Below are 24468 nucleotides of genomic sequence, written 5' to 3' on the forward strand. Positions count from 1 at the left end.
AGTCACTCTGATAGAGCTACAGAGTTCCTCTGTGGAGATAGGAGAACCTTCCAGAAGGACAACCATCTCTGCAGCACCACCAATCAGGCCTTTATGGTAGAGTGGCCAGACGGAAGCCACTGTTCAGTAAAAGTCATATGACAGCCCGCTTGGAGTTTGCCAAAAAGCACCTAAAGGACTCTCTATACATGAGAAACAAGATTCTCTGGTCTGATGAAACCAATATTGAACTATTTGGCCTGAATGCCAAGCGTCACATCTGGAAGAAACCTGGCACCATCCCTACGGTGAAGCATGGTGGTGGCAGCATCATGCTGTGGGGATGTTTTTTAGCGGCAGGGACTGGAAGTCTAGTCAGGATCGAGGGAAAGATGAACGGCGCAAAGTACAGAGAGATCCTTGATGAAAACCTGCTCCAGAGCGCTCAGGACCTCAGACTGGGGCAAAGGTTCACCTTCCAACAGGACAACAACATTAAGCACACAGCCAGGAGTAGCTTCGGAACAAGTCTCTGAATGTCCTTGAGTGACCCAGCCAGAGCCCAGACTTGAACCCGATTTGAACATCTCTGGAGAGAACTGAAAATAGCTGTACAGCGATGCTCCCCATCCAACCTGACAGAGCTTGAGAGGATCTGCAGAGAAGAATAGGAGAAAGATTGATGAGGGATTTAAAAAGTATTTTTTATCCATTTTAGAATAAAGCTGTCATGTAACAACATTTGAACAAAGTCAAGGGGTCTGAATACTTTACGAATGCACTGCAAGTCACTTCCAATCATCCTTCTCTTCTTGGCATTTCACCTCCATTAGTATCAGTTAATTGGTATGTCTGAGATTCTACTTAAAATGGCTCTGTATCCTCTTGATCACCTGCTGGTGTAGAGAGATAGTGAGCTGCTGGGTTTTGTTCTTTTGGAGAGGTATAGGGAAGGAGCGGAGAATATACCCTGCAGGTTGGTTTCTCAGTGGGTGTAGACAGGATAGACAGGTGCTTTTATCACTCTCTGTCCCCAATGACAGACAGACAGGAGGACCAAGCTTTGAAACTGAAGAGCTGTGTTTTGGGTGATTAGGCTTTGAGTCAGGTCTATTGCCATAGCGATGCCCCCCAGGACACACACACATGAACACACACTCCCCCCCACCTCGCTAATGACAGACAGTGGGGGAGTGTGTGTGACAGTTCTTTAGCTGTCAGATCAAACACCTGCAATTTCAAGCTCTTAAATCTATCTTAACAACGTTGACCATTGAACAGTAGTTCCCGAGGGGTCTCTGTATCCAACCTATCAATCTCCCCCACTCTCACTTCTTTTTGTTCCTGTCTCTTCTGGAGTAGAAAGTCATTTCTCACTGTCAGCGGCTCTCTTATTCTCTCTTGGATCCTGTTGGATTTCCTCTTTGACACGTCTAATCCTTTTTCCCATCTGACATCAATTATGTTAATTAGAAAGCTCTCTCTGTAATTTCACAAGTAACCACTGACAGAGAAAGTGTCAACAGACTCTGTATCATAATTAGATTGAGACGGAGCTGCAGTGGCCCTGCTTGGTACTCTGTCTGTGTACACTACTGTACTGTAGCTGCCTGTTCATTATGACAGAAGGGGACGGTGTGGGAGCAGAGATGAGAAGGGGAAGAGACGAGCATCTTGTCAAATACAGGTCCTCTCCTCTCTGCCGTGCCATGGTTTGTCATCATTACCTGTTAATTGCAGTTGAAACAACATCACAGACGGGGGAATGGACGTTCATTTGAGGCTACTTAGCGTCGCTTGTTTCCACCTGCAAGTAATTTCACCTCGAGAAGCACGGTGTGTGTGTAAAGATACACTATAGGTTTCTCTCAGTGTTATCTTCTGTCCCCCTCTCCTCTGTCTCCCTGCAGAAGTGGCAGTGTTTGGAGGATGCCACGGGGAAGCTGAGGCTGTATAAGTGCAAGGGCATGACCAGCATGTCGGCAGCCCGGAAGGATGGCCCTGCCAACATCAAGTCAAAGTACTACCCCCAGCGCAAGGCGGAGCGCAACACAGAGCACGATGGCTGTAACTGTGACCAGTACCCCAGCTTCAGACTCAGCACCTTGAAGAAGAAGAAGCTGCTCTCCAAGAAGAGTAAGTGGAGTGGAAAGAATGTGTTTCTCTCGCACTCATACACAAACACTCTTGTCACACACACAAAATTCTGCTGTACAAAATGTTCCTCACTCACTCAACCTTGCATGAACGCAGTCTCACTTCTTGTCACTGATGTGGAATGTGGGCGTCACCTTGTGGAGACAATAATACCTTCACCCACAGTCATTATTGAAAGGTTGTGTAACTTTGTGGGCGACCCGGCCAAATTCACATAAAAATGTAATCTGTCATTCTACTTGAAAGCAAGTCTGATAAGTGGTAGGTCTGTTCTATGTTCCCTATTTCTATGATTTATGTGGTTAAGTTTAGCTTTTGCATCTTTTTACTTTCTGTTTGCACACCAGCTTCAAACAGCTAAAAATACAATGCGTGTTTAGTTATTAATATATATATATATATATATATATATATATATATATATATATATATATACATACACTACTATTCATATATACATACACTACTATTGCTCAGTTGTGCACCGGGGTCTCCCACTTCTCTTTCTATTCTGGTTAGGGCCAGTTTGCGCTGTTCTGTGAAGGAAGTAGTACACAGCATTGTACGAGATCTTTAGTTTCATGGCAGTTTCTCGCCTTCATTTCTCAGAACAAGAATAGACTGACGAGTTTCAGAAGAAAGTTCTTTGTTTCTGCCCATTTTGAGCCTGTAAATCTAACTCACAAATACTGATGCTCCAGACACTCAACTAGTCTAAAGAAGGCCAGTTTCATTGCTTCTTTAATCAGAACAACAGTTTTCAGCTGTGCTAACATAATTGCAAAAGGGTTTTCTAATGATCAGTTAGCCTTTTATAATGATAAACTTGGATTAGCTAACACAACATGCCATTGGAACACAAGAGTGATGGTTGCTGATAATGGGCCTCTGTACAACTATGTAGATATTCCATAAAAAATCTGCCGTTTCCAGCTACAATAGGCATTTACAACATTAACAATGTCTACACTGTATTTCTGATCAATTTGATGTTATTTTAATAGACAAAACATTTGCTTTCTTTTAAAAACAAGGACATTTCTAAGTGACCCCAAACTTTTGAACGGTAGTGTATATAGTTCAATGATTCTCTACACCCCTCAAATAAAAATCTGGACCTCAAAGCCAGTTCCACTGCTGTTTCATTTCCCCCATCTAATCAGGGGACACCAGGTGTGTACAATTAATTATAAGGTAGAACAGAAAGCCAGTAGGCTCCGGACCTTGTAGGGTAAGATTTGAATACCTCTACTCTACACTATACATTGCTTGTTTTGTCACATAAACTGAAATTAGGTGAACATGATAGAATTTTGTCAACCAGTAAATGGCGGAGCGATTTCTACATATTTCACCTTTAATGAGTATCATAGGGCCTGATAGGGTTTATATACTGACTGTAGCAATCCCTCCACTATCTCACCCTGCCCTCCTCCTGACAGAGATGAAAGCCATCAAGAGCTACGCCCGTAACCGTTACTCCCGCTCTGTGGAGATGGAGATAGGAGGGGACCTGTATGCTGTAGACTTGGAGGATGGCTACCAGCCTGTACCGGCCCCCAGGAACCTCAGCCAGGCTGGGGCCAGGACCCCACGCGACGACACTGAGGACGACTTCAGTGGCATGGGGGTCACTGTCACCGTCACCCCCAGGAATAGCAGCAACAGTCTAGCTAATGTATCTTCTGGAATCAAAGTCACACACAGGTCAGGGAGTGTGTGGATGTTCAATGTGGATGGGTGGGTTTGTTTGTCGTGTGTTAGTACTGCATGTTGAGTGTGTTGTTGTGTTAGTTATTGATTAGGCTAAATGCTCAGTGTGTATCCTGTCCTCAGGTGCTCTATTCTGGCCAATGACACAGTGAAGTGTGATACAGGGATCTATAAGTCCCTGCAGGCCTGGAAGGACCACAAACTCCACATTGATCACGAGGTGCGTCTTCTCAGCCACTCACATAACTGATGTTTTATTCCTTAATGCAGTTGATTATCTTCAGTGGTCACAGTGATCGTGTCATGACAATCAATAACTGACAATGAAATCGATGACAATTATGGACAGCATCAATGATTGTGTAATTATTAATTAGTTGAATATAGCCTGCTATTGACACACACACATACTCAGATTCAGTTCCTGTGTTGAATGCCACTCTGTGTTGTAATCCACTGAGGGTACAAAACATTAGGAACACCTTCCTAATCTTCCTAATATTGATTGGCATCCCCTTTTTCCCTGAGAACAACCTCAATTCGTCGAGGCATGAACTCTATATAAGGTATCGAAAGAGCTCCACAGGGATGCTGGCCCATGTTGACTCCAATGCTTCCCACAGTTGTTTCAAATTGGCTGAATGTCCTTTGGGTGGTGGACCATTCTTGATACACACAGGAAACCGTTGAGTGTGGAAAAACCCAGCAGTGTTGCAGTTCTTGAGACAAACCGGAGCACCTGGCCCCGTTCAAAGGCACTTAAATCTTTTGTCTTGCCCATTCACCCTCTGAATGGCACACATACACAATCCATGTCTCAATTGTCTTACAAATCCTTCTTTAACCAGTCTCCTCCCCTTCATCTACACTGATTGAAATGGATTTAACAGGTGACATCAATAAGGGATCATAGCTTTCACCTGGTCAGTCAGTCATAGAAGGAGCAGGTGTACCTAATGTTTTTTACACTCAGTGCATATGCCATTCAGCAGACCCTTTATTCCAAACGATGTACAGTTATGCCTGCATACATTTTACATACCGGTGGTCCCGGGAATCCAACTCCTGGCATTGCAAGCGCCATGCTCTACCAACGGAGCTACAGAAGCCCTCATTGTTGTGATATTCCTAGATCTAATGCCCTGCATCTCTGTTAGATTGAGACCCTGCAAACAAAGATCAAGAACCTAAGAGAGGTTAGGGGTCACCTGAAGAAAGCCCGCCCAGAGGAGTGTGACTGCAACCACTACATGTAAGGACCAAACAACCTCTTAGGAATCCATTGTTTAATTACCAATATCCTTCCACATACTAAACGCCAGCATTAGATGCACTTACAGTGAAGATAACGGCTGTCTACCAGACTTGAAGAGGTTTACTACATGCTCATAAAGACTGATTATGTAAATATCTGTCTGTGTTTCAGCTACAAGTCTAAGTACAAGAGTAAGCTCAGGCACAAAGGAGGCAGCATTCACCCATTCAGGTAAGGGGGTGGGTTCGTGTATAAGAAAGGGACATATGCTGTTTGTGTGCTTCTGCCTGTGTAGTGATTGCATATCTACAGTGTGTATTTGAATGTGTCATTGTGTGATGTGTGTATTTCTATGTGTGTGTGACGTCATCAGGAAGGGTCAGGATAAGAAGGCGTGGTTACTGAAAGAGCAGAAGAGGAGGAAGAAGATGCGGAAGCTGCTGAAACGTCTGAGGAACAACGACACCTGTAGCATGCCTGGTCTCACCTGCTTCACCCACGACAACCAGCACTGGCAGACCGCCCCCTTCTGGACAAGTAAGAGACTACACACACACACACACACACACACACACAAACACACATACTACACTAGCATTACTGACTATTCTCTGTCTGCAGTGGGTCCGTTCTGTGCCTGCACCAGTGCCAACAACAACACCTACTGGTGTCTGAGGACCATCAACGAGACACACAACTTCCTCTTCTGCGAGTTTGCTACTGGCTTCCTGGAGTACTTTGACCTCAACACGGATCCCTACCAAGTTAGTACTCAATCCTCACCGCAAGCACTCCTCTGTAAAGATGCCTTCTAACATTCACTACTGGGGGCAAAGTGGTTGAATAGACATTGAATTGACGTCTGCGCCCAGCGGGTAGCCTGCTGCCCTGTTTCAAGATAGCAAAATGAAAATCAGCTATTATATTAGAGACGTTAGACCAGTACGGCCAGTATGAATACATTTACATTTACATTTACATTTAAGTCATTTAGCAGACGCTCTTATCCAGAGCGACTTACAAATTGGTGCATTCACCTTATGACATCCAGTGAAACACCACTTTACAATAGTGCATCTAAAATCTTTAGGGGGGGGGTAGTAAGGATTATCTATCCTATCCTTATGGATTCCTATAAAGAGGTGGGGTTTCAGTGTCTCCGGAAGTGGTGATTGACTCCGCTGTCCTGGCGTCGTAGAGGAGTTTGTTCCACCATTGGGGGCCAGAGCAGCGAACAGTTTTGACTGGGCTGAGCAACTGTACTTCCTCAGTGGTAGGGGAGCGAGCAGCCAGAGGTGGATGAACGCAGTGCCCTTGTTTTGGTGTTAGGGCCTGATCGAGCCTGGAGGTACTGAGGTCCGTTCCCCTCACAGCTCCGTAGGCAAGCACCATGGTCTTGTACGACGGATCGAGCTTCAACTGAGGACCAGTGGAGAGAGCGGAGGAGCGGGGTGACGTGAGAGAACTTGGAAGTTGAACACCAACGGGGCGCGCGTTCTGGATGAGTTGTAGGGTTTAATGGCACAGGCAGGGAGCCCGCCAACAGCGAGTCAGTAATCCAGACGGAATGACAAAAGTGCCTGGATTAGGACCTGCGCCGCTCCTGTGTGAGGCAGGTCCGTACTCTGCGGATGTTGTGAGCATGAACCTACAGGAACGGGCCACCGCCTTGATGTTAGTATGAGAACGACAGGGTGTTGTCCAGGATCACGCCAAGTCTACGCCTGGGAGGAACACAATCCCGGAGTATGTCAACCTGATGGCGAATCCATAGCCAGAGAGACAGTACTATCCCTCTCACACTGCTCTCTCTCTTCACCCACCTGCTCTCTCTCTCTCACCCACCTGGACTCTCCTCTCTCTCACCCACCTGGACATCTCTCTCTCTTCACCCACTCTCGGGACTCTCTCATCTCACCCACCTGGTTCTCCCTCACCTACTCTCTCTCTCACCCAGATCAACTCGCTCTCTCTCAACCAGACTCTCTCACCCACACCTGCAATCTCTCTCCTCACCCACGGACCTCTCTCTCCACCCAGAACACTCTCTCTCTCGTCACCCAGACTCTCTCTCTCACCAGACACTCTCTCTCTCTACACCCAGACACCTCTCTTTCTCGCACCCACCTGGACTACTCCTCTCACAACCCACCTGGACTCTCTCTCTTCTCTCACCCCAGACACTCTCTCTCCTCTGGTTTCACCCACCTGGACTCTCCTCTCTCTCTCACCCAGTACACCTCTCTTCTATCCGGACACTGTCTTCTCACCCACCCGACTTACTCTCTCTCTCTCCTCTCTCTCCCGTGTAGCTGATGAATGCTGTGACACGCTGGATCCGGAACCGTTCCTAAACCAGCTCCAGCGTTCAACTCATGGCAGCTCCCCAGCCTCGCAAGAGCCAACATAGGCATGTTAACCCCCGTACCCGCAACCTGGAGCTGGGTGAGTTCCTCACACACACACACACACACACACACACACACACACACACACACACACACACACACACACACTATGCCAGGTTGTTGTGGGTTGTGACTACAGACGAATGATCTGTTTGGCATCCTCATCACCATCATCCTCACCAGCAGACCCAAGTCATGCCTTGATTTCTGTTCTTGCATTACTTCTCATGTATCAGTTCTTTACCTGCAGTTTAAACAGTTACAACCTCTCCCTGTGTTTTGTTCCTTTTAATTAAGGTAAATTCAGTTGAAAACTTTTTTCTACTTATTTGAATTTCAGATAACATTTTGTTTTTAAAACGACTGCTCTTTCTAAAGCATTTAAAAGCCTCTCTTAACGAGGTCTCTGTGCCTTCATTGATAGGAATGTGTTCATATGTTTTCTAACCACTGCATTGTCTTTTCTTCAGGAGGTAAAGAGCGAAGCAGCTTTGATGAATACAGGTATCTTTACTCATTGACTTGAACACCACTCGGCACTTAACGATTTATTAGATATTAGTACTATATAATATTTATAGAAATATTCCTTAAAGATAGCACACATACTTGGTCTAGAATACATTGACAAAATACACAACACTTAGAGAATACATACAGTGCAGTTGGAAAATATTCAGACCATTCCCTTTTTTAACTTTTTGTTACGTTACAGCCTTATCCTAAAATGGATTAAATAAATAAAAAATCTACACTCAATACCCCATAATGACAAAGCAAAAACCGGCATTTAGATTTTTTTTGCAAATTTATTCAAAATAAAAAACAGAAATACCTTATTTACATAAGTATTCAGACCCTTTGATATGAGACTCGAAATTGAGCTCGGGTGCATCCTGTTTCCATTAATCATCCTTGAGATGTTTCCACAACTTGATTGGAGTCCACCTGTGGTAAATTCAATTCATTGGACATGATTTGGAAATGCACACACCTGTCTATATAAGGTCCCACAGTTGACAGTGCAGATCAGAGCAAAAACCTCAGATACAGGATTGTGTCGAGGCACAGATCTGGGGAAGGGTACCAAACATTTTTTGCAGCATTGAAGGTCCTAAAAACACAGTGGCCATCATTGTTAAATGGAAGAAGTTTGGAACCACCAAGACTCTTCCTAGAGCTGGCCGCCGGCCCAACTGAGTAATCGTGGGAGAAGGGCCTTGGTCAGGGAGGTGACCAAGAACCTGATGGTCACTCTGACAGAGCTCTGGAGTTCCTCTGTGGATATGGGAGAACCTTCCAGAGGGGCAACCATCTCTGCAGCACTCCACCAATCAGGTCTTTATGGTAGAGTGGCCAGACTGAAGCCACTCCTCAGTAAAAGGCACATGACAGCCTGCTTGGAGTTTGCCAAAAGGAACCTAAAGGACTCTCAGACCATGAGAAACAAGATTCTCTGGTCTGATGAAACCAAGATGGAAGTCTTTGGCCTGAATGCCAAGCGTCACGTCTGGAGGAAACCTGGCACCGTTCCTACGGTGAAGCATGGTGGTGGCAGCATCATGCTGTGGGGATGTGTTTCAGCAGCAGCGACTGGTAGACTAGTCAGGATCGAGGGAAAGATGAACTGATCAAAGTACAGAGAGATCCTTGATGAAAACCAGCTCCAGGGCACTCAGGATCTCAAACTGGGGCGAAGGTTCCCATTCCAACAGGACAACGACCCTAAGCACACAGCCACGACAACGCAGGAGTTGCTTCGCGACAAGGCTCTCTGAATGTCCTTGTGTGGCCCAGCCAGAGCCCTGACTTGAACCCAATTGAACCTTTCTGGAGAGACCTGAAAATAGCTGTGCAGTGAAGCTCCCCATCCAACCAGACAGAGCTTGAGAGGATCTGCATAGAACAATGGGAGAAACTCCCCATATACAGGTGTGCCAAGCTTGCAGCATCATACGCAAGAAGACTCGAGGCTGTAATCACTGCCAAAGGTGCTTCAACAAAGTACTGAGTAAAAGGTCTGAATACTTATGTAAATGTGATATTTTCTGTTTATTTTATTTTATACATTTGCAAACATTTCCAAAAACCTGTTTTTGCTTTGTCATTATGGGGTATTGTGTGTATATGAGGAAAACATATATATTTAATACATTTTAGAATGGCTGAAATGTAAAAAGTCAAGGGGTCTGAATACTTTCCAAATGCACTGTACGTGTGTGGCGAGGGTGTTTTTTGGTGTTGTGTGCAGTTTCTCTTGCTTTCCTCTGCATCTTTGCATGACAGCTGGTTTGGGGGACTGGGCACTTTTCTAACCTGGGGGTACACTGTACGTATGCTTGACTGTCTCTGCACTGCTTCTGACTGAGGTTGGGAGAGGGTTGAGGACATATTTTCCTCTGCTTGAATGGGCTGGGTAACAGTCTGTCTTATTGTCGCTTGTGCATCAGGCAATTTCAACGCAGAAAGTGGCCAAAAGTGAAGAAGCCCACCTCCAAATCACTGTGAGTTTGGACACCCCATCTGGTCCTCACGATGCCACCAGTCACCTCTAACTGAGCTTTTCTTCCTCTCTTTCCTCTCTTCCTTCTCTGTAGTTTTTTCAACTCTGGGTTCGTCCAGGCTTGCATGCTGATCTCTGCTAGTTCTAGTTAATAACCATGTCTTTCTCACTCTCCTATCTGTCTGCATGGATGTTCTGACCTGCACAGCTCTGCTCACATCTCACCCTGTCCTACTGTTTCTCACCAGTAGAGGGCGTCATCCACCCCCACCGCCCAACACATCTGCCTTCATCATCTTATCATCTCTGTCTATTGGTTGACTTTTCTTTTTTATTACGTTTCATATGGTCTCTTATAATGTCTCTTTCTGATACTCTGCTGTACATATGGCTTGTGTGTTTCGTGATTTATCTCTATAGTTGCCTGATGTGAATATCACAGCATCAACCCATTCACGTGGTGCTGACGGGAAGAGATACAGACATAACAGGTGCCAGAGGTTTACTGTGGATGACACTGTTTTTGTCTGTGTGCTTTTGTCTCATCAGAGGACAGATTTGGGAAGGCTGGGAGGGATAGGGTCCATGAGGCCAGAGTGGCCCCGCCCGAAGCGCCCACTGTGGGGGGAACGGGAATGGACTGGTCAGAACTTGAACCCTTGTACAGACTTGACGAGCACGCCTACGATCTCAAACTCAACTTCAACGTCAGCCTGGAGGACTGGGACAACTTTGGTGGGACCGTGGACAGGATGTTCACGTTGCTCGGCAACTTCAACCACCAGCCGAACGGGCGCCGCAGCAACTTGATTCCTGGGGAGGGTAGAGGAGGAAGAGACCACGCCCTGGTGTCCTCAACGGACCAATCAGCCTCAGCCATCTACCTGACCACCCTGGCCACCCCTGCTCTCCTGCTGAGAGAGGCTGGAGCCGAGGTCCTGAGGGAGGCACTGGGGCTGAATGGAGGGCCGCACCACTCTCCCTCTCCCTCTCCCTCTCCCTCTCCCTCTCCCTCATCCTCTTCCTCTCCCCTAGTTCCAGCTGAGGAGGGCAGCTCAGACTGGAACCGCGCCCCACCTCTTCTCAACCAGTTTGTGGAGGAGGGCCAGCTCACTCTGCATGAGAAGGAAGAGGATGAGGAGAGCATGGAGAGAGGTGATGAAGAGGAGAAGGAGTTGTTGAGGAGGCGGTCATCCCGGTGGAGACTGAACCATGCTCACTGTGACTGCAGTGACTTTGTTCAGGAGGCTGAGAATGGGTTGCCCGTATGACTGCTTGTAAGACCCCTTTCTCTCTCTCTGTCTCCCCTCCTCACCTGAGATTTTAGGGACACTGAACCAGCACAACCTCTGGCCTGTCCCCCACCCTGACCTCTCACCCTCTTCCTCCTTATGCCACAGCAGCACCTCCAGGCTGATATCGGGATGAGCCTGTCCCTTTAATCCAGACTGTGGCCCTCCAATGCCCCAGTCATAGCCCAGGCCAGCAGACTGCCCCCTGCTGGCCCCTTCCTGTAATACACCACCACACAACAGACTTCACAAGGAGATCCTCTAGGCTCGAACGCAGCAGCAGTACATGATTATTTTCCTAATGCAGGACTTTGCTTCGGTTTTTGTTTGTGGGGCAGGGAACAAATGGGAGAGGAAAGGAAACTTGATAGATTTTTGATATTCATTGGAATCTTTGAAAAATATTTTGTATTGTGGCCATGTGTACTTTACTTTTAGGTTTTTACTACTAGCTATATTCATTGGCGGCGATTTCATCCCACTGTGCAGCTTCAGTGTATGTGGCACATTGATTTCATGTTTTTTACCCGTGTGTTACTAATCAACATTTAAAACCCCTTAATTCTATTAAATGCAGATGATCAGTTATGAGATTGCAGCGACGCACGCACACACGCACACACACACTTTCAGTTACAGTGCAACCTGCCTTTGAGTATGGCGGCAAACATGCATGAGTGGTGGTTAGGGCTAAAGTGCAGGTAGGAACTGGGAGAGTGCCATCTCTTTTCAGTTTAATTATGTTTCTAATGAAAAACAAGAGACTTGATATTTATGCGATTCAAATATTTTGGGGAAATCATTCTCTTTTGTTTTTTCAATTTCAAAATGAGTGTTTGACATCCAGATGTTGAACAGAATAAGAGTTTTTACTAATAAGATTTCTACAGCTTGGCCTACATAAAGCTTGGTATCCATGGCATTACCTGTTATATAAACAGTCCAATCAGAGAACATGCATTTGAAGACAGTCATCTGATGTGAAWCTAACTTGTCCAGTCTCTTTGGTTAATCTGGGAGTCTTTTTATGAAGTCATCCGTCCAATACTTCATTGACATCATCAAAGGCCTTAGAGAAAGAAAGTGCGCTTGTTTTGCAAGCCGGTTTGTCCCAGAGATGGGCGGGACATAGGTTTGGCAACCCGCTCAGACCTTACAGCAAACCTGGCAGTTTATGTTGCCTAATACCACTTATGGAAACTCAGGACATGCTGGTTTGTAAAACAAGCACACCCAGTCTAGATCAGCCGTAACTTCATGGTCTAAAGACTGTGTACACGTTTCCCTTATCATGTATTGTCTGTAGAAATTAAAATAAATGGAAAAATAAATGTATTTAACGAATGTTGCATTCTTTATAACAATATATGGCTGTTACTAGTCCTTTTGTTTTCGCTATACATGGTGCTATTGCGGTCTTAACGTATATATAAAATTGCTGCATGTATTTGAATGTATGTTTTTGCAATTAATGTAAATGTTTAAATATATTTTATAATACACAGAAAACTAAAGGTTTAATTATCTATCAGACACTGCCCTCTCTACTATCTGTGCACTGTTGTTTCACACCTGTAAGTATACTCTTCTGATATGAAGATGCAAGGATCTTTCTCCCCCCCCTAATTTACCTGGAAACTGAATCTCCCCCCAGTAATGTACCATACTGTATGATGTAAAACAAGTCCCTTCTCCACCTGGAAGAAAAGAAGCAACACAACTTTTTATTAGCACTTTGAAAGGGGCTACTGTATGTGAAAGAAGGTTTTATCATAACAATGCCTTGTACAGTTAAATAGATTTATCATACATATATTTTTATTTCCTTCGGTTTACCAGTGAACAGTTGATAGCGGTAACTAGTTTGTGAATAAAGTGTTGAATGCCAAGGTTTCCTCTTCACTTCATCTGGGGTGTGTTTATTTTTCATGTTCATCTCAGTCCTGACAACTTTGATTGGGAGACTCTGTTACCAATGCCATATATGCCAATGTCTTTGTTGCACATTCATGCACTATCTAACATGTTTTTCTGGGTTCTGAATAACCACACATTTGATCTTGTTTCATATTCAGCCAGCAGGGGTCACTGGTTCTTTCAGTTTGGGAAGCCTTAATGACTAGCACATACAGTTTATAATCATGTCAGGAATTTGAAATCGCTTGACAACTGCATTGTTTTATTAGCCTAGTACATAAGCGTTCTTTCACAAACAGGTTGTTTGATGACGGACTCCACCATGCCGTGGTGTGTTTACTCTGTGTGGGCACTAGATGGGTGTATTGAATCATTTAGACACAGATCATCAGACCGCAAAATGCAGAGAGGACAGTTCAATTACAGTCCTGTAGGGATAAGACTCCACACAACCCAAAGGCATGGTGGAGTTTAGTGGAGGGGAAGGAGGGGGAAACGCCGACCGTCTGACTCACACAGACAGGGCAGGGGTGAGAGGCAGTACTCTGTGCTGTAGTTACGTGGAACTGCACATAGCTGGGAAATCTACAACACACATCTTTTTCCAACTTTTTGCGCATATAATGTGAGGAAAATGGCCGAGACAAGGTAAGCAAGTTACTATTGTACAGTGTATTGTCAATGTATGTTTTGATGAACGAAACTAGACGGATACAATTAAACAAGTTTTTTTCTGTTGATCCTCGTTACAATGTAGCCGCTATTCAATTCTGCGGATTCATGACTGTCTGCTGTGCAACAGTACAATACCGCTAATAAAACAGGGCTGAAGTAGGCTAATTGACTGGCGATGAAGTTTCAAATAGGTCAAACCTTTATAGCAAAACGTTTTGTCTCGGTTTATCTTTTCGTGCCAGAAATTTAAACGTTCACTGTATTTGAAATTCAAAGGGTATGCTATGAAAATTCATAAGAACCAACATTTGTCAAAGGCAATTCGTTATTACAGCGTAATAATATCATGTAGTCAATGAAACGCACTAAAAGTTGATAAACAGGACACTAACAAGATATAAAAACGAATGCATTGGCATAAATGTTATGGTATTTCAATAATTATTTGATTGTTCTGTATCAATACGCATTATTTATGGTTGTGGCTCTTTTTTTTCTAGACAGTATTTTTTTTTAACACACCCACTGCTCCTCGTGGGTGTGAAAAAGTAGAACCAGGCAAACCATGCCTCTGGGCAACTTCAACGTTCAAACACGGGAACTAAGGTTTTTACAATGGAATAGGTCTAATGGGTTAGTCTGGGGGAAACATGCCTGATCTTGACCGTTTGCATATCCGTGAACAGATGCTGAACGCGACAGGAGAGGGCTGGTTTGTTCCACATGTTCCAGGACCTTCTCCTTCCCTCTGGTACTGTCAGTCAATCGGCCAGTCAGTCACCCCCAATCCTGACTGCCAGGTGCCATCCTTAAAGGTCCAATGCAGCCGTTTTTATCTCAATATTAAATCATTTCTGGGTAACAATTAAATACCTTACTGTGATTGTTTTCTGTTAAAATGGTCAAAAATAAAATTATTTCTTAGAAAAGAGCAATTTCTCAAGCAATAATTTGTCAAGTACTGTAGCTGGGTTTCCATCCAATTGGCAACAGATTTTCATGCGAATACTCTCTAGTATCCGCATAAAGAAAATATGTGCATTTTCCCACCTGTGGTGTGTTCCCACCAAATGGACTTTTTGCTGATAAAAATCAGTGTGTCATGTCATAGTGCACACAAAATGTACTTTTCGATTGTACCGAATACAAATCTAAAGTTCAATATGTTTCCATCACATTTTCAACAATACCGATAGTTTTGTCACAACAACTATTGCGTTAGCAAATGTTCCTACTCTGGTCTTAGAAGGTGCTCTCTGGCTGTGCAGGTATAGTCTACACAGGATGAGATGATTGTGGATAAGAACGAGAATAGTTTTATTTGTCAAACACAGTCAAGCATCGATCATAATGTCACCAGAATAAGACCCTAGATATTTATTGGAAAGGAGCGTCAAGATCACAGTGCACTTTCATCATAATTTATTTCATCTGTAGCCTAATAAACTGCATTGTTTCCCTAGTAGTAGTGGGAGGACCACACACCATATCATCTTGTGACTCCAAGTTTACTTTGATAGGATGGTTATTATATCAATACAATACACACAATACCACATAACGACAAAGCGAAAACAGAAATAACTTATTTACATAAGTATTCAGACCCTTTGCCATTTGTCTCAAAATTGAGCTCAGGTGCATCCTGTTTCCATTGATCTTCCTTGAGATGTTTCTACAACTTGATTTGGTGCGCATTTGGTGCTCACACACCTGTCTATATAAGGTCCCACAGTTGACAGTGCATATCAGACAGCAAAAACCAAGCCACGAGGTTGAAGGAATTGTCCGTAGAGCTCAGAGACAGGATTGTGTCAAGGCACAGATCTGGGGAAGGGTACGAAAAAATATCTGATGCATTGATGGTCCCCAAGAACACAGTGGCCTCCATCATTCTTTGGTGGAGGAAGTTTGGAACCACCAAGACTCTTCCTAGAGCTGGCCACCCGGCCAAACACCACAATCGGGGGAGAAGGGCCTTGGTCAAGGAGGTGACCAAGAACCTGACGGTCACTCTGACAGAGCTCCAGAGTTCTCTGTGGAGATGGGAGAACCTTCCAGAAGGACAACCATCTCTACAGCACCACCAATCAAGCCTTTATGGTAGAGTGGTCAGACGGAAGCCACTCCTCAGTAAAAGGCACGACAGACCACTTGGGATTTTGCCAAAAAGCCACCTAAAGGACTCTCAGACCATGAGAAACAAGATTCTCTGGTCTGATGAAACCAATATTGAACTCTTTGGCCTGAATGCCAAGCGTCACATCAGGAAGAAACCTGGCACCATCCCTACGGTGAAACATGGTGGTGGCAGCATAATGCTGTGGGGATGTTTTTTAGCGGCAGGGACTGGGAGACTAGTCAGGATCAAGGGAAAGATGAACGGAGTAAAGTACAGAGATATCCTTGATGAAAACCTGCTCCAGAGCACTGAGGACCTCAGATTGGGACAAAGGTTCACCTTCCAACAGGACAATGCAGGAGTAGCTTCGGAAACAAGTCTCTGAATGTCCTTGAGTGACCCAGCCACAGCCCGGACTTGAACCCGATCGAACATCTCTGGAGAGACCTGGAAATAGCTGTGCAGCAACGCTCCCCATCCAACCTGACAGAGCTTGAGAGGATTTACAGAGAAGAATAAGAGAAACTCCCCAAATACAGGTGTGCCAAGCTTGTAGCATCATACCCAAGAAGACTTGAGGCTGTAATCGCTGCCAAAGGTGCTTCAACAAAGTACTGAGTAAAGGGTCTAAATACTTATGTAAATGTGATATTTCAGTTTTACATTTTTAATACATTTGCAAAATTTTCTACAAACCTGTTTTTGCTTTGTCATTATGGGGTATTGTGTGATGAGGAAAAATAACAATGTAATACATTTTAGAGTAAGGCTGTAAAGTAACAAAATGTGGTTAAAGTCAAGGGTTCTGAATTCTTTCCAAATGCACTGTATTTGCGCATACCGCCATTTCTAGGATAATTCATTTTACCAATCCAAAAAGATCCCACCATGTCGAATGAAAAAATGATTTGTTGGCATTTATAAAATTGTATCAAAACTTCCTGTTTCCATCACAGCTGTCCAGATTTTTGTTTTTATAAGGTAGGACTTCACAAACTGTGGATGGAAACGTGGTTAGTGTCTGTCTGTGAGTGGTCTGAGTGGGGAGGGGGAAACTGAAAACTGAAAACTAGCTGTTATTGGCAGAGAGGTTTGGAACTCTCCTTCTTATTGGTCTATTAACTAATTTACCACCTGGTGATGTCACCAGGCAGGCCAAAACTCCATCCCAACTAAACAGACAGAAATGTCCGGTCTTTTCAAACATCTGTTACAATTTCACAGTATTATTCCAACCTCATAGTGTGGAAATGTATGTAAAACAGAAAAGTCAGGTTTTTGACTGCATTGGACCTTTAGTGGAATCATGAGTGGGATGGGAGTGGACATATTTTATTCATCATTTAGCTCTTACACAGAGTCAATTAGCTATTGTTGGGCACATGTTTTAAACAATTGAATCAATTAGAAATCTAAAGATTCGGGTAGTTCAGCTTCACTTGATAGCCTGCAATCAGTTGATGTATAGTAAAGTAGTTAGAGCAGCTTGCTCTACTGAATAGAGATGCCTGTACTCTATAATCATACTTGAAGTGAGTCCAAGTTACACATTGTGAAGACACTGAGCAAATGAAGGCAATGGAAGCATAACCTATGTTTTATTGTGGTATGGAAAATCCAAAGTTGGATTGTGGTCCGATTTTAATTATCAGTTTGTTGTCTTGAATCTTGTCAGATGTTCCTACAAATTGCTTGGTTTTGTTGCCAAAGTTTAAACACCAAGCACTATTGCATGTTCCAATTTGCTATTACTATTATATAAAGTATTCATGTACTATATTTCCGTCTTCGTTTTCCACTGCTATTCTGTGGAGAGAGTGTGCATGCGTGCGTGGGAAAGGGACAGGTGCTTATCCCCCCCCCACACTCTACCCATGGTTATCCCGGGTGAGCTGAAACAAATAGCGTTAGGTTCCGACGTCTTTAGTCACTCACACACCCTCCACCAGTTGTGTTTATCCATCATTAAACATCTGAAAGTTGTTAGCTGAGTAAAGCTATTCTATAATATAGACAAAAATCATCTTTACTTGGATGTACCGTTATGGCTGAAGAAAACATCTCATGGGCTTTTATAATGGCCTTGTACTTGTGTAATATACGGTGCATTCGGAAACTATTCAGACCCCTTGACTTTTTCCACATTTTGTTACATTATAGCCTTATTCTAAAATGTATTAAATCATTTTTTCCCTCATCAATCTACACACAATACCCCATAATGACAAAACAAAAACAGGTTTTTAGAAATGTTTGCTCATTTATTACAGAAAAATGAAATGGAAATATCACATTTACATAAGTATTCAGACCCTTTACTCAGTACTTTGTTGAAGCACCTTTGGCAGCGATTACAGACTCAAGCCTTCTTGGGTATGACGCTACAAGCTTGGCACACCAGTATTTGGAGAGTTTTTCCCATTCTTCTCTGCAGATCCTCTCAAGCTCTGTCAGGTTGGATGGGGAGCGTTGCTGCACAGCTATTTGCAAGTCTCTCCAGAGATGTTCGATCGGGAGCAGGTTTTCATCAAGGATCTCTCTGTACTTTGCTCCGGTCATCTTTGCCTCGATCCTGACTAGTCTCCCAGTCCCTGCCTCTGAAAAACATCCCCACAGCATGATGTTGCCACCACCATGCTTCACCGTTGGGATGGTGCCAGGTTTCCTCCTTATGTGACGCTTAGCATGTGGACAATCCCTTCGACCTCATGGCTTGGTTTTTGCTCTGACGTGCACTGTCAACTGTGGGACCTTATATAGACAAGTTTGTGTTAATTCGAAATGACACAACGACAAGGTTCCAGTTTAACAAAGTTTACTCTACTAAATGAACACACTACAAGGTAGCCATTACACTCAAGGCTAGGTCCAACAACGACCAGACTTCCTGCGCATGCGCACTCTTGACTGAGTGATAGCCCCGTAATCACAGAAATATAGGGATACTTAAAACATGAACTTAACAGTTTGTGCCTTTCCAAATCATGTCCAATCAATTTCATTTACCACAGGTGGACTCCAATCAAGTTGTAGAAACATCTCAAGGAGGATCAATGGAAACAGGACGCACCTGAGCTCAATTTCGAGTCTCAAATCAAAGGGACTGAATACTTATGTAAATAAAATATTTCTGTTTTTAAAAAATTTCTGCAAACCTGTTTTTGCTTTGTCATTATGGGGTATTGTGTGTAGATTGCTGAGGATTTTATATTTATTGAATCCATGTTAGAATAAGGCTGTAACATAACACAAGTCAAAGGGTCTGAATACTTTCCGTAGGCACTGTAGTTGGTATTGTGATTACTACTGGCTAAGGCCACTGCTGTTGTAGATTTGTTGTAATGGCTTTCTCTCTTCCGGTGCTCCTCTCCATTCACCTGTCTCTCCACTCTTTCCTTTCACCAATGTTCTGTGAGCCCAGGCACGCCAGGCATGTGGGACTGTTTTTACTGGTCAGGGTCAGTTTGTGCTGACTGGGAGTTTGGGCCGAAAAGCTGCATTGTTGGGCCACTGACTGCCGGATGAACCGGAGGGAGCTAACCATTGTGGACATCATCAATGACCATTTTAGATGTTGTCAAAAAAAACTTCAGTCTTCCACAGCTGAGTCGGTGTGTAGTAAGATGGTTGTTGTTGGTTGGTTGATGGAAAGTAACTGTTTGCGTGCACGTTACTTTATGTGTATTTGTGCGGTTGTTTCCATTGTTGTTGTATACCTGTAGGCTACAATAGGTTTGAGTTAGCACGGTTAAACTGTGAACCCCATAGTTCTTGGATGAGAACGGGCAGGGAGGGTCAGTAAGAGGGTCCCCCAGGCATGGTAGGGTGTGTCCAGACAGGCCTCATAGACTAGATGTAACATCGTGAACCTAAATCCGGGACACGTTTGATGTGTTTACATAAGACAGAAAGTTACTTAAGGCAAAAACAAAAGTAGTGTAGTTGGCCGGGGTGGATGGGTTTTTGTATAACACAAAAGTCTAGCAATCGAAAGGTTGGACAAAGTTAGTATTTTAGCTAATTAGCAACTTTGCAACTACTTACTACTTTTTAGCAACTTTTCAACTGCTTAGCATGTTAGCTAACCCTTCCCCTAACCTTAACCCTTTAACCTAACTCCTAATCCTAACCTTAACCCCTAACCACTAGCCTAGCTAATGTTAGCCACCTAGTTAACGTTAGCCACCTAGCTAACTTTAGCCAAAACAAATTGGAATTCGTAACATAATCATATGTTTTGCAAATTCGGAACATATTGTATAAATTGCAATTCGTAACATATCATAGTGTGCGGGTTTCTAAATTTTTCTCATCGTAACATATCATATGAAATGGATGATGGACATCCACAAATTAATACATACCATACGAAACGTAACATATTATACTAATTGTAGTGTCACAAATGTCATTTATTATGTTACGTCTTTGCCTGAGTCCACGTTGGTGTGTCAGTGCAGAGACCTTCTTTACTGGGGTGGTTTGGTGCTGTCTGAATAATACACCTCTGTGGGGATGGAGATTGCCTGGCTACCCAGACTCCTTGCTCCGGCCAAACGCTACGCTACACAGACGTTAGTTTCTTCTCCGCAATGAGTCTGAATCTGAGTACCTCCCTGACCCTTCACCGAACGCAAACACATTAGGGGTCGTCGGATTGGTCCAGAAATCAATGGGTTGGGCCAGAGCCAGAACACACGTGGGTAAAGCGGCGGTTGGAAAATTCGCAATTGGCTTTGATACTCTGATTGGTTAGAGACGATCCAATCGCTGATGACTTTGTTTTGTACAACACCTCTCGTGCCCTTCATCACCAGAAGCGACTTCAATGATGGCAGTCTCAGACTAAAGTATGTGGCAACCAACAGAGCAGCGGAAAGAATTTAGTGTGAGTCAGGGAGACACTCCTCTCATCTCCAGAGCTGTAAGGATGTCTGTCCGAGCTGCCCAGGCCATTAATTAATGATACGGGACTGCTACACACTACAGGCCATTCAACCACCAGTGTCAGAGCACTTCTAAGACCTGACATGTAAGTTAGTCATGACTTTGTAACAACACAAGACAATCTAAAGCAACATCTACGGATTAACTGGTTAAGCAACATTGTCAACAATAATATGAAACAACAGTCTAACATTTTGGTCACTCAGGCTTCCGAGTGGCGCAGCAGTCTAAGGCCCTGCATCTCAGTGCTAGAGGTATCACTACAGACTCTGGTTCAATTCCAGGCTGTATCACAACCGGCCGTGATTGGGAGTCCCATAGGGCGGTGCACAGTTAGCCCAGCGTCGTTAGGGTTTGGCCGGGGTAGGCCGTCATTGTAAATAAGAATTTGTTCTTAATTGACTTGCCTAGTTAAATAAAGGTAAAATAATACTAAATAAAATATCAGATGAAAGGCCTGGGTCAAACATAGAATTGAACCCTGAACGGAACTCCAAGAGCCTGGTCAGACCAAGTTTCTGTAGTGTATCTACACTCTTAGAAAAAAAGGTTCTATCTAAATGCTTTGAATGACCTTTTTGGTTCCATTTAGAACCCTTTTGGTTCCAGGTAGAACCCTTTTGGGTTCAATACAGAACCCTCTCCACAGAGGGTTCTACATGGAACCCAAAAGGGTTCTACCTGGAACGCAAAAGGTTTCCACCTGGAACCAAAAAGGGTTAGAAGAACTGTTACCATTCACCTCATGGACTGGCCACCCTTCAGAGCCTGGTTCATCTCTCACCGTCTTCCTAGGTTCCTGCCTTCCAGTGAGTTTTTCCTAGCCACTATGTTTCTGCCTCTGCATTGCTTGCTCTTTGGGGTTTTAGGCTAGGTTTCTGTAAACCACTTTGTGACAACTGCTAATGTAAAAAGAGCTTAATAAAATACATTTGATACATGTCAATATTCCAGATTGGAAAACCCCCAGCAACCAACACTGGGGATAACGTTACTCTAATGACTAGTTATTTCCAGAAACCTATCAGTTGCCTTAACATTCCCCAAATACTCCTCCAGTCCAAACCTCTTGGCTCCTCTCCCTTTCTGTTTGGTTTCACCACTACCCAGTAGGTGGTTGTCTGGAAATAACTCACAGTATTTAACTGGTCTAACTGGCCCGTACCCCTGGCGTGGTGGTCCTTGGGACTGGGTCCCAGAGTAGTAGTCTGTAAAAACGCCTGCTCATTAAGATGGGCAGAGATGGCCCGGTTTCAGTGTTTTAGGTCATTACCACAGCCAAGCCTTGATGTGCTACATTGACTTTACTCCTGGGCCATGACTGAAAGACCCATACCAGGAATGTTTACAAAAGTAATGCTTTTAAATTGATGGTAATTTATGCTGTATACATTTAGTGTTTTTGCAATTCCTGATCTTGTTTTTCTTCCAATGGGTTGGCAGTTGGCTCCAAGCCCTTCGAGTGATGACGAATAGGCTATACACCTGTAGATGATGTGATTACTTACCTGCCTGCTTCCTTGTGACTACTCAAAGTACAAAGCAACATTTGAAAAGTTTGGTGTAACGGAAGGATCAGAGGAAAGCTTCTGTTGTCAACCTTGCATCTATCTCCTGTGCTAATTTATTGGGGTATTTGTGATTTTGGAGAAGAGGTTGGAGGGGAGGAGACTTTCTCACAGTTGGTGTTGGATCAGTACTCTTCTGCAACAAATCTCAGACGAACTTTAGAGTCATTGACATCTCCATGGTAACAGTGTTTGGAGTGACGGCTGGCTGGGTAGAGGTGTTGACAGAGACCTAGTGTCAGGGACTAGGAGGGCTGTTGATAGGCATTGTGTTGATGTGTTCTGCTGTTTGCTGATTAAAGCCTCCTTTTGCTCCTGTAAACACAGTCATCCCTCACAACACCATGAGAAACCATGTCACACAAGACAGACTTCTTCTCTCCTCCATTCAGCCCCAAGTCTGTCTTCTCCTGTCTCCAGAAGCTTGCAAAATCATCTTTGACCATTTACAGTTGCCTGGTCAGAACAAGACTTCTACTGAAGGGTTCATGGTTTAGCCATTTCCCATGAATAATCGGCCTACGGTTTATCACCTGCCAGATTCACAAAAGGCTCTTCAAGGAGGGATTTTCTTTTTATGTGTCAGAGTGTTTGCATACAGCCACACACACACATTCACACACACAATTACATGGGTCTGTGACTAACCTTGTATTTACCCTGGAGTCAAACAGCTCAGTCAACACAGTGGTGTAGCCCAGGTCAGCATGCAAGGCACCATGCCTCTCAGTCTGAATGTAGTGGCTTGTTTTCCCCTCTCACAGTGGAAACTCTGGATATTCCTTTGTCTCTTAATCACCTGGTCAATGTTGCAGTAAAAAGGGTCCCCCATGACCCAGGCCCAGCAGACTGACCGGGGCGGGAGGATCAGCTTGCAGGATGGAAAAAGGCTCAGTGGTGGGCACCACAGTGTCCAGCCTGCCTCAGCCCAAACAGCCTTTCCTTTCCTGTGCTGAACCGGTGCTTGGCTGCTGGTGTGTGTGTGTGTGTGTGTGTGTGTGTGTGTGTGTGTGTGTGTGTGTGTGTGTGGCTGTGTGTGTGTGGTGTGTGTGTGTGTGTGTGTGTGTGTGTGTGTGTGTGTGTGTGTGTGTGTGTGTGTGTGTGTGTGTGTGTATGATGGTTAGAGCGGGTATAGGTTGGGTGAGACAGACAGATACAAAACAGTGACCACCTGTCAATATATCCCACAGGTGGTTAATTACACCCTGTCTCTACCAGCAGGTCTTTTAGTCTTTGTGTGTAAGTGTGTGTGTGTGTTATGGATGTGACAGTGGGTGATGGAGAGGGTCGTGGTATTGCAGCTGTTCTGGTTGTCCTGATGTTTGCACGTGCTAACCTCTGTGTAACCCAGGACCTGACTGGGGCCCTGTGTCTCCCAGGGGAGGGCCCCTAAGGACGGTCATTAGTAGAGTGGATGTGGGCCTGACGCCTAAAGGAGAAGGCCAGTGGAAATGAAGGATAATCTCTGCCATTGTCTGGGTTAATGAGTGCTGGGAGCTGCTGCTCAGGAATGCCCATGGTCCATCCATCCATGCTTTTGTTTAATGGATCCCAGACTAAGGGCTGGGAAAATCCACTAAGAAGAGGTATGATTAACCTACAGTAGAGCCTAGAGAATGAGGAAGAATGGGCAATCTGAAGATGGTTGTGATCAGTGGCGATGCTCAGCAGTATCAACGTTCACCAGAGTAGCGGTAGTCACTAGGAGTGACAGGAGATGCTCTTAAGTCTTTGCTCTACAAATCTCCTTTCAGGAGGAGGGCCATTGGAACATTGGAGGACGTAGGAGTGAGCTACTCCGCACGCACACACACACACTGCCGCTACTTCAATCAAATCATGTCCCTGGGAGCTCGTTCAGGACACTTGTAAGATCAAAGCAGCAGAATACTTTTAACTCTACAGATTAGTTTAAAAAGTATCAGGATGCAA

At 44.3% G+C, this 24468-nt stretch overlaps 3 protein-coding genes across 3 annotated transcripts in view; all 3 read left to right on the forward strand.

The window, feature by feature from the left end:
• The window catches only part of LOC111966926 (extracellular sulfatase Sulf-2-like), a 181605-nt gene extending 174056 nt beyond the window's left edge, over nucleotides 1–7549 (forward strand). The window contains exons 12-19 of the mRNA XM_023991871.2: nucleotides 1890–2115; nucleotides 3579–3843; nucleotides 3973–4069; nucleotides 5007–5101; nucleotides 5276–5335; nucleotides 5478–5641; nucleotides 5726–5868; nucleotides 7417–7549. Coding sequence (XP_023847639.1) covers nucleotides 1890–2115; nucleotides 3579–3843; nucleotides 3973–4069; nucleotides 5007–5101; nucleotides 5276–5335; nucleotides 5478–5641; nucleotides 5726–5868; nucleotides 7417–7458 — 1092 coding nt within the window. The 3' untranslated portion in view covers nucleotides 7459–7549. The remainder of the gene's footprint in view (nucleotides 1–1889; nucleotides 2116–3578; nucleotides 3844–3972; nucleotides 4070–5006; nucleotides 5102–5275; nucleotides 5336–5477; nucleotides 5642–5725; nucleotides 5869–7416) is intronic.
• On the forward strand, nucleotides 7516–11904 carry LOC111966453 (uncharacterized). The gene is made up of 3 exons (XM_023991090.2): nucleotides 7516–7549; nucleotides 7983–8016; nucleotides 10565–11904. The coding sequence occupies exons 1-3, from the start codon at nucleotides 7517–7519 to the stop codon at nucleotides 11284–11286; spliced, it is 789 nt and encodes a 262-aa protein (XP_023846858.1). The 5' UTR covers nucleotide 7516; the 3' UTR covers nucleotides 11287–11904.
• Nucleotides 11905–13729: 1825 nt separating this feature from the next.
• The window catches only part of arhgap46b (Rho GTPase activating protein 46b), a 90021-nt gene continuing 79282 nt past the window's right edge, over nucleotides 13730–24468 (forward strand). The window contains exon 1 of the mRNA XM_023991091.2: nucleotides 13730–13872. Coding sequence (XP_023846859.1) covers nucleotides 13859–13872 — 14 coding nt within the window. The 5' untranslated portion in view covers nucleotides 13730–13858. The remainder of the gene's footprint in view (nucleotides 13873–24468) is intronic.

The sequence above is a fragment of the Salvelinus sp. IW2-2015 genome, linkage group LG7, assembly GCF_002910315.2.
Source record: "Salvelinus sp. IW2-2015 linkage group LG7, ASM291031v2, whole genome shotgun sequence".
NCBI lineage: Eukaryota > Metazoa > Chordata > Actinopteri > Salmoniformes > Salmonidae > Salvelinus > Salvelinus sp. IW2-2015.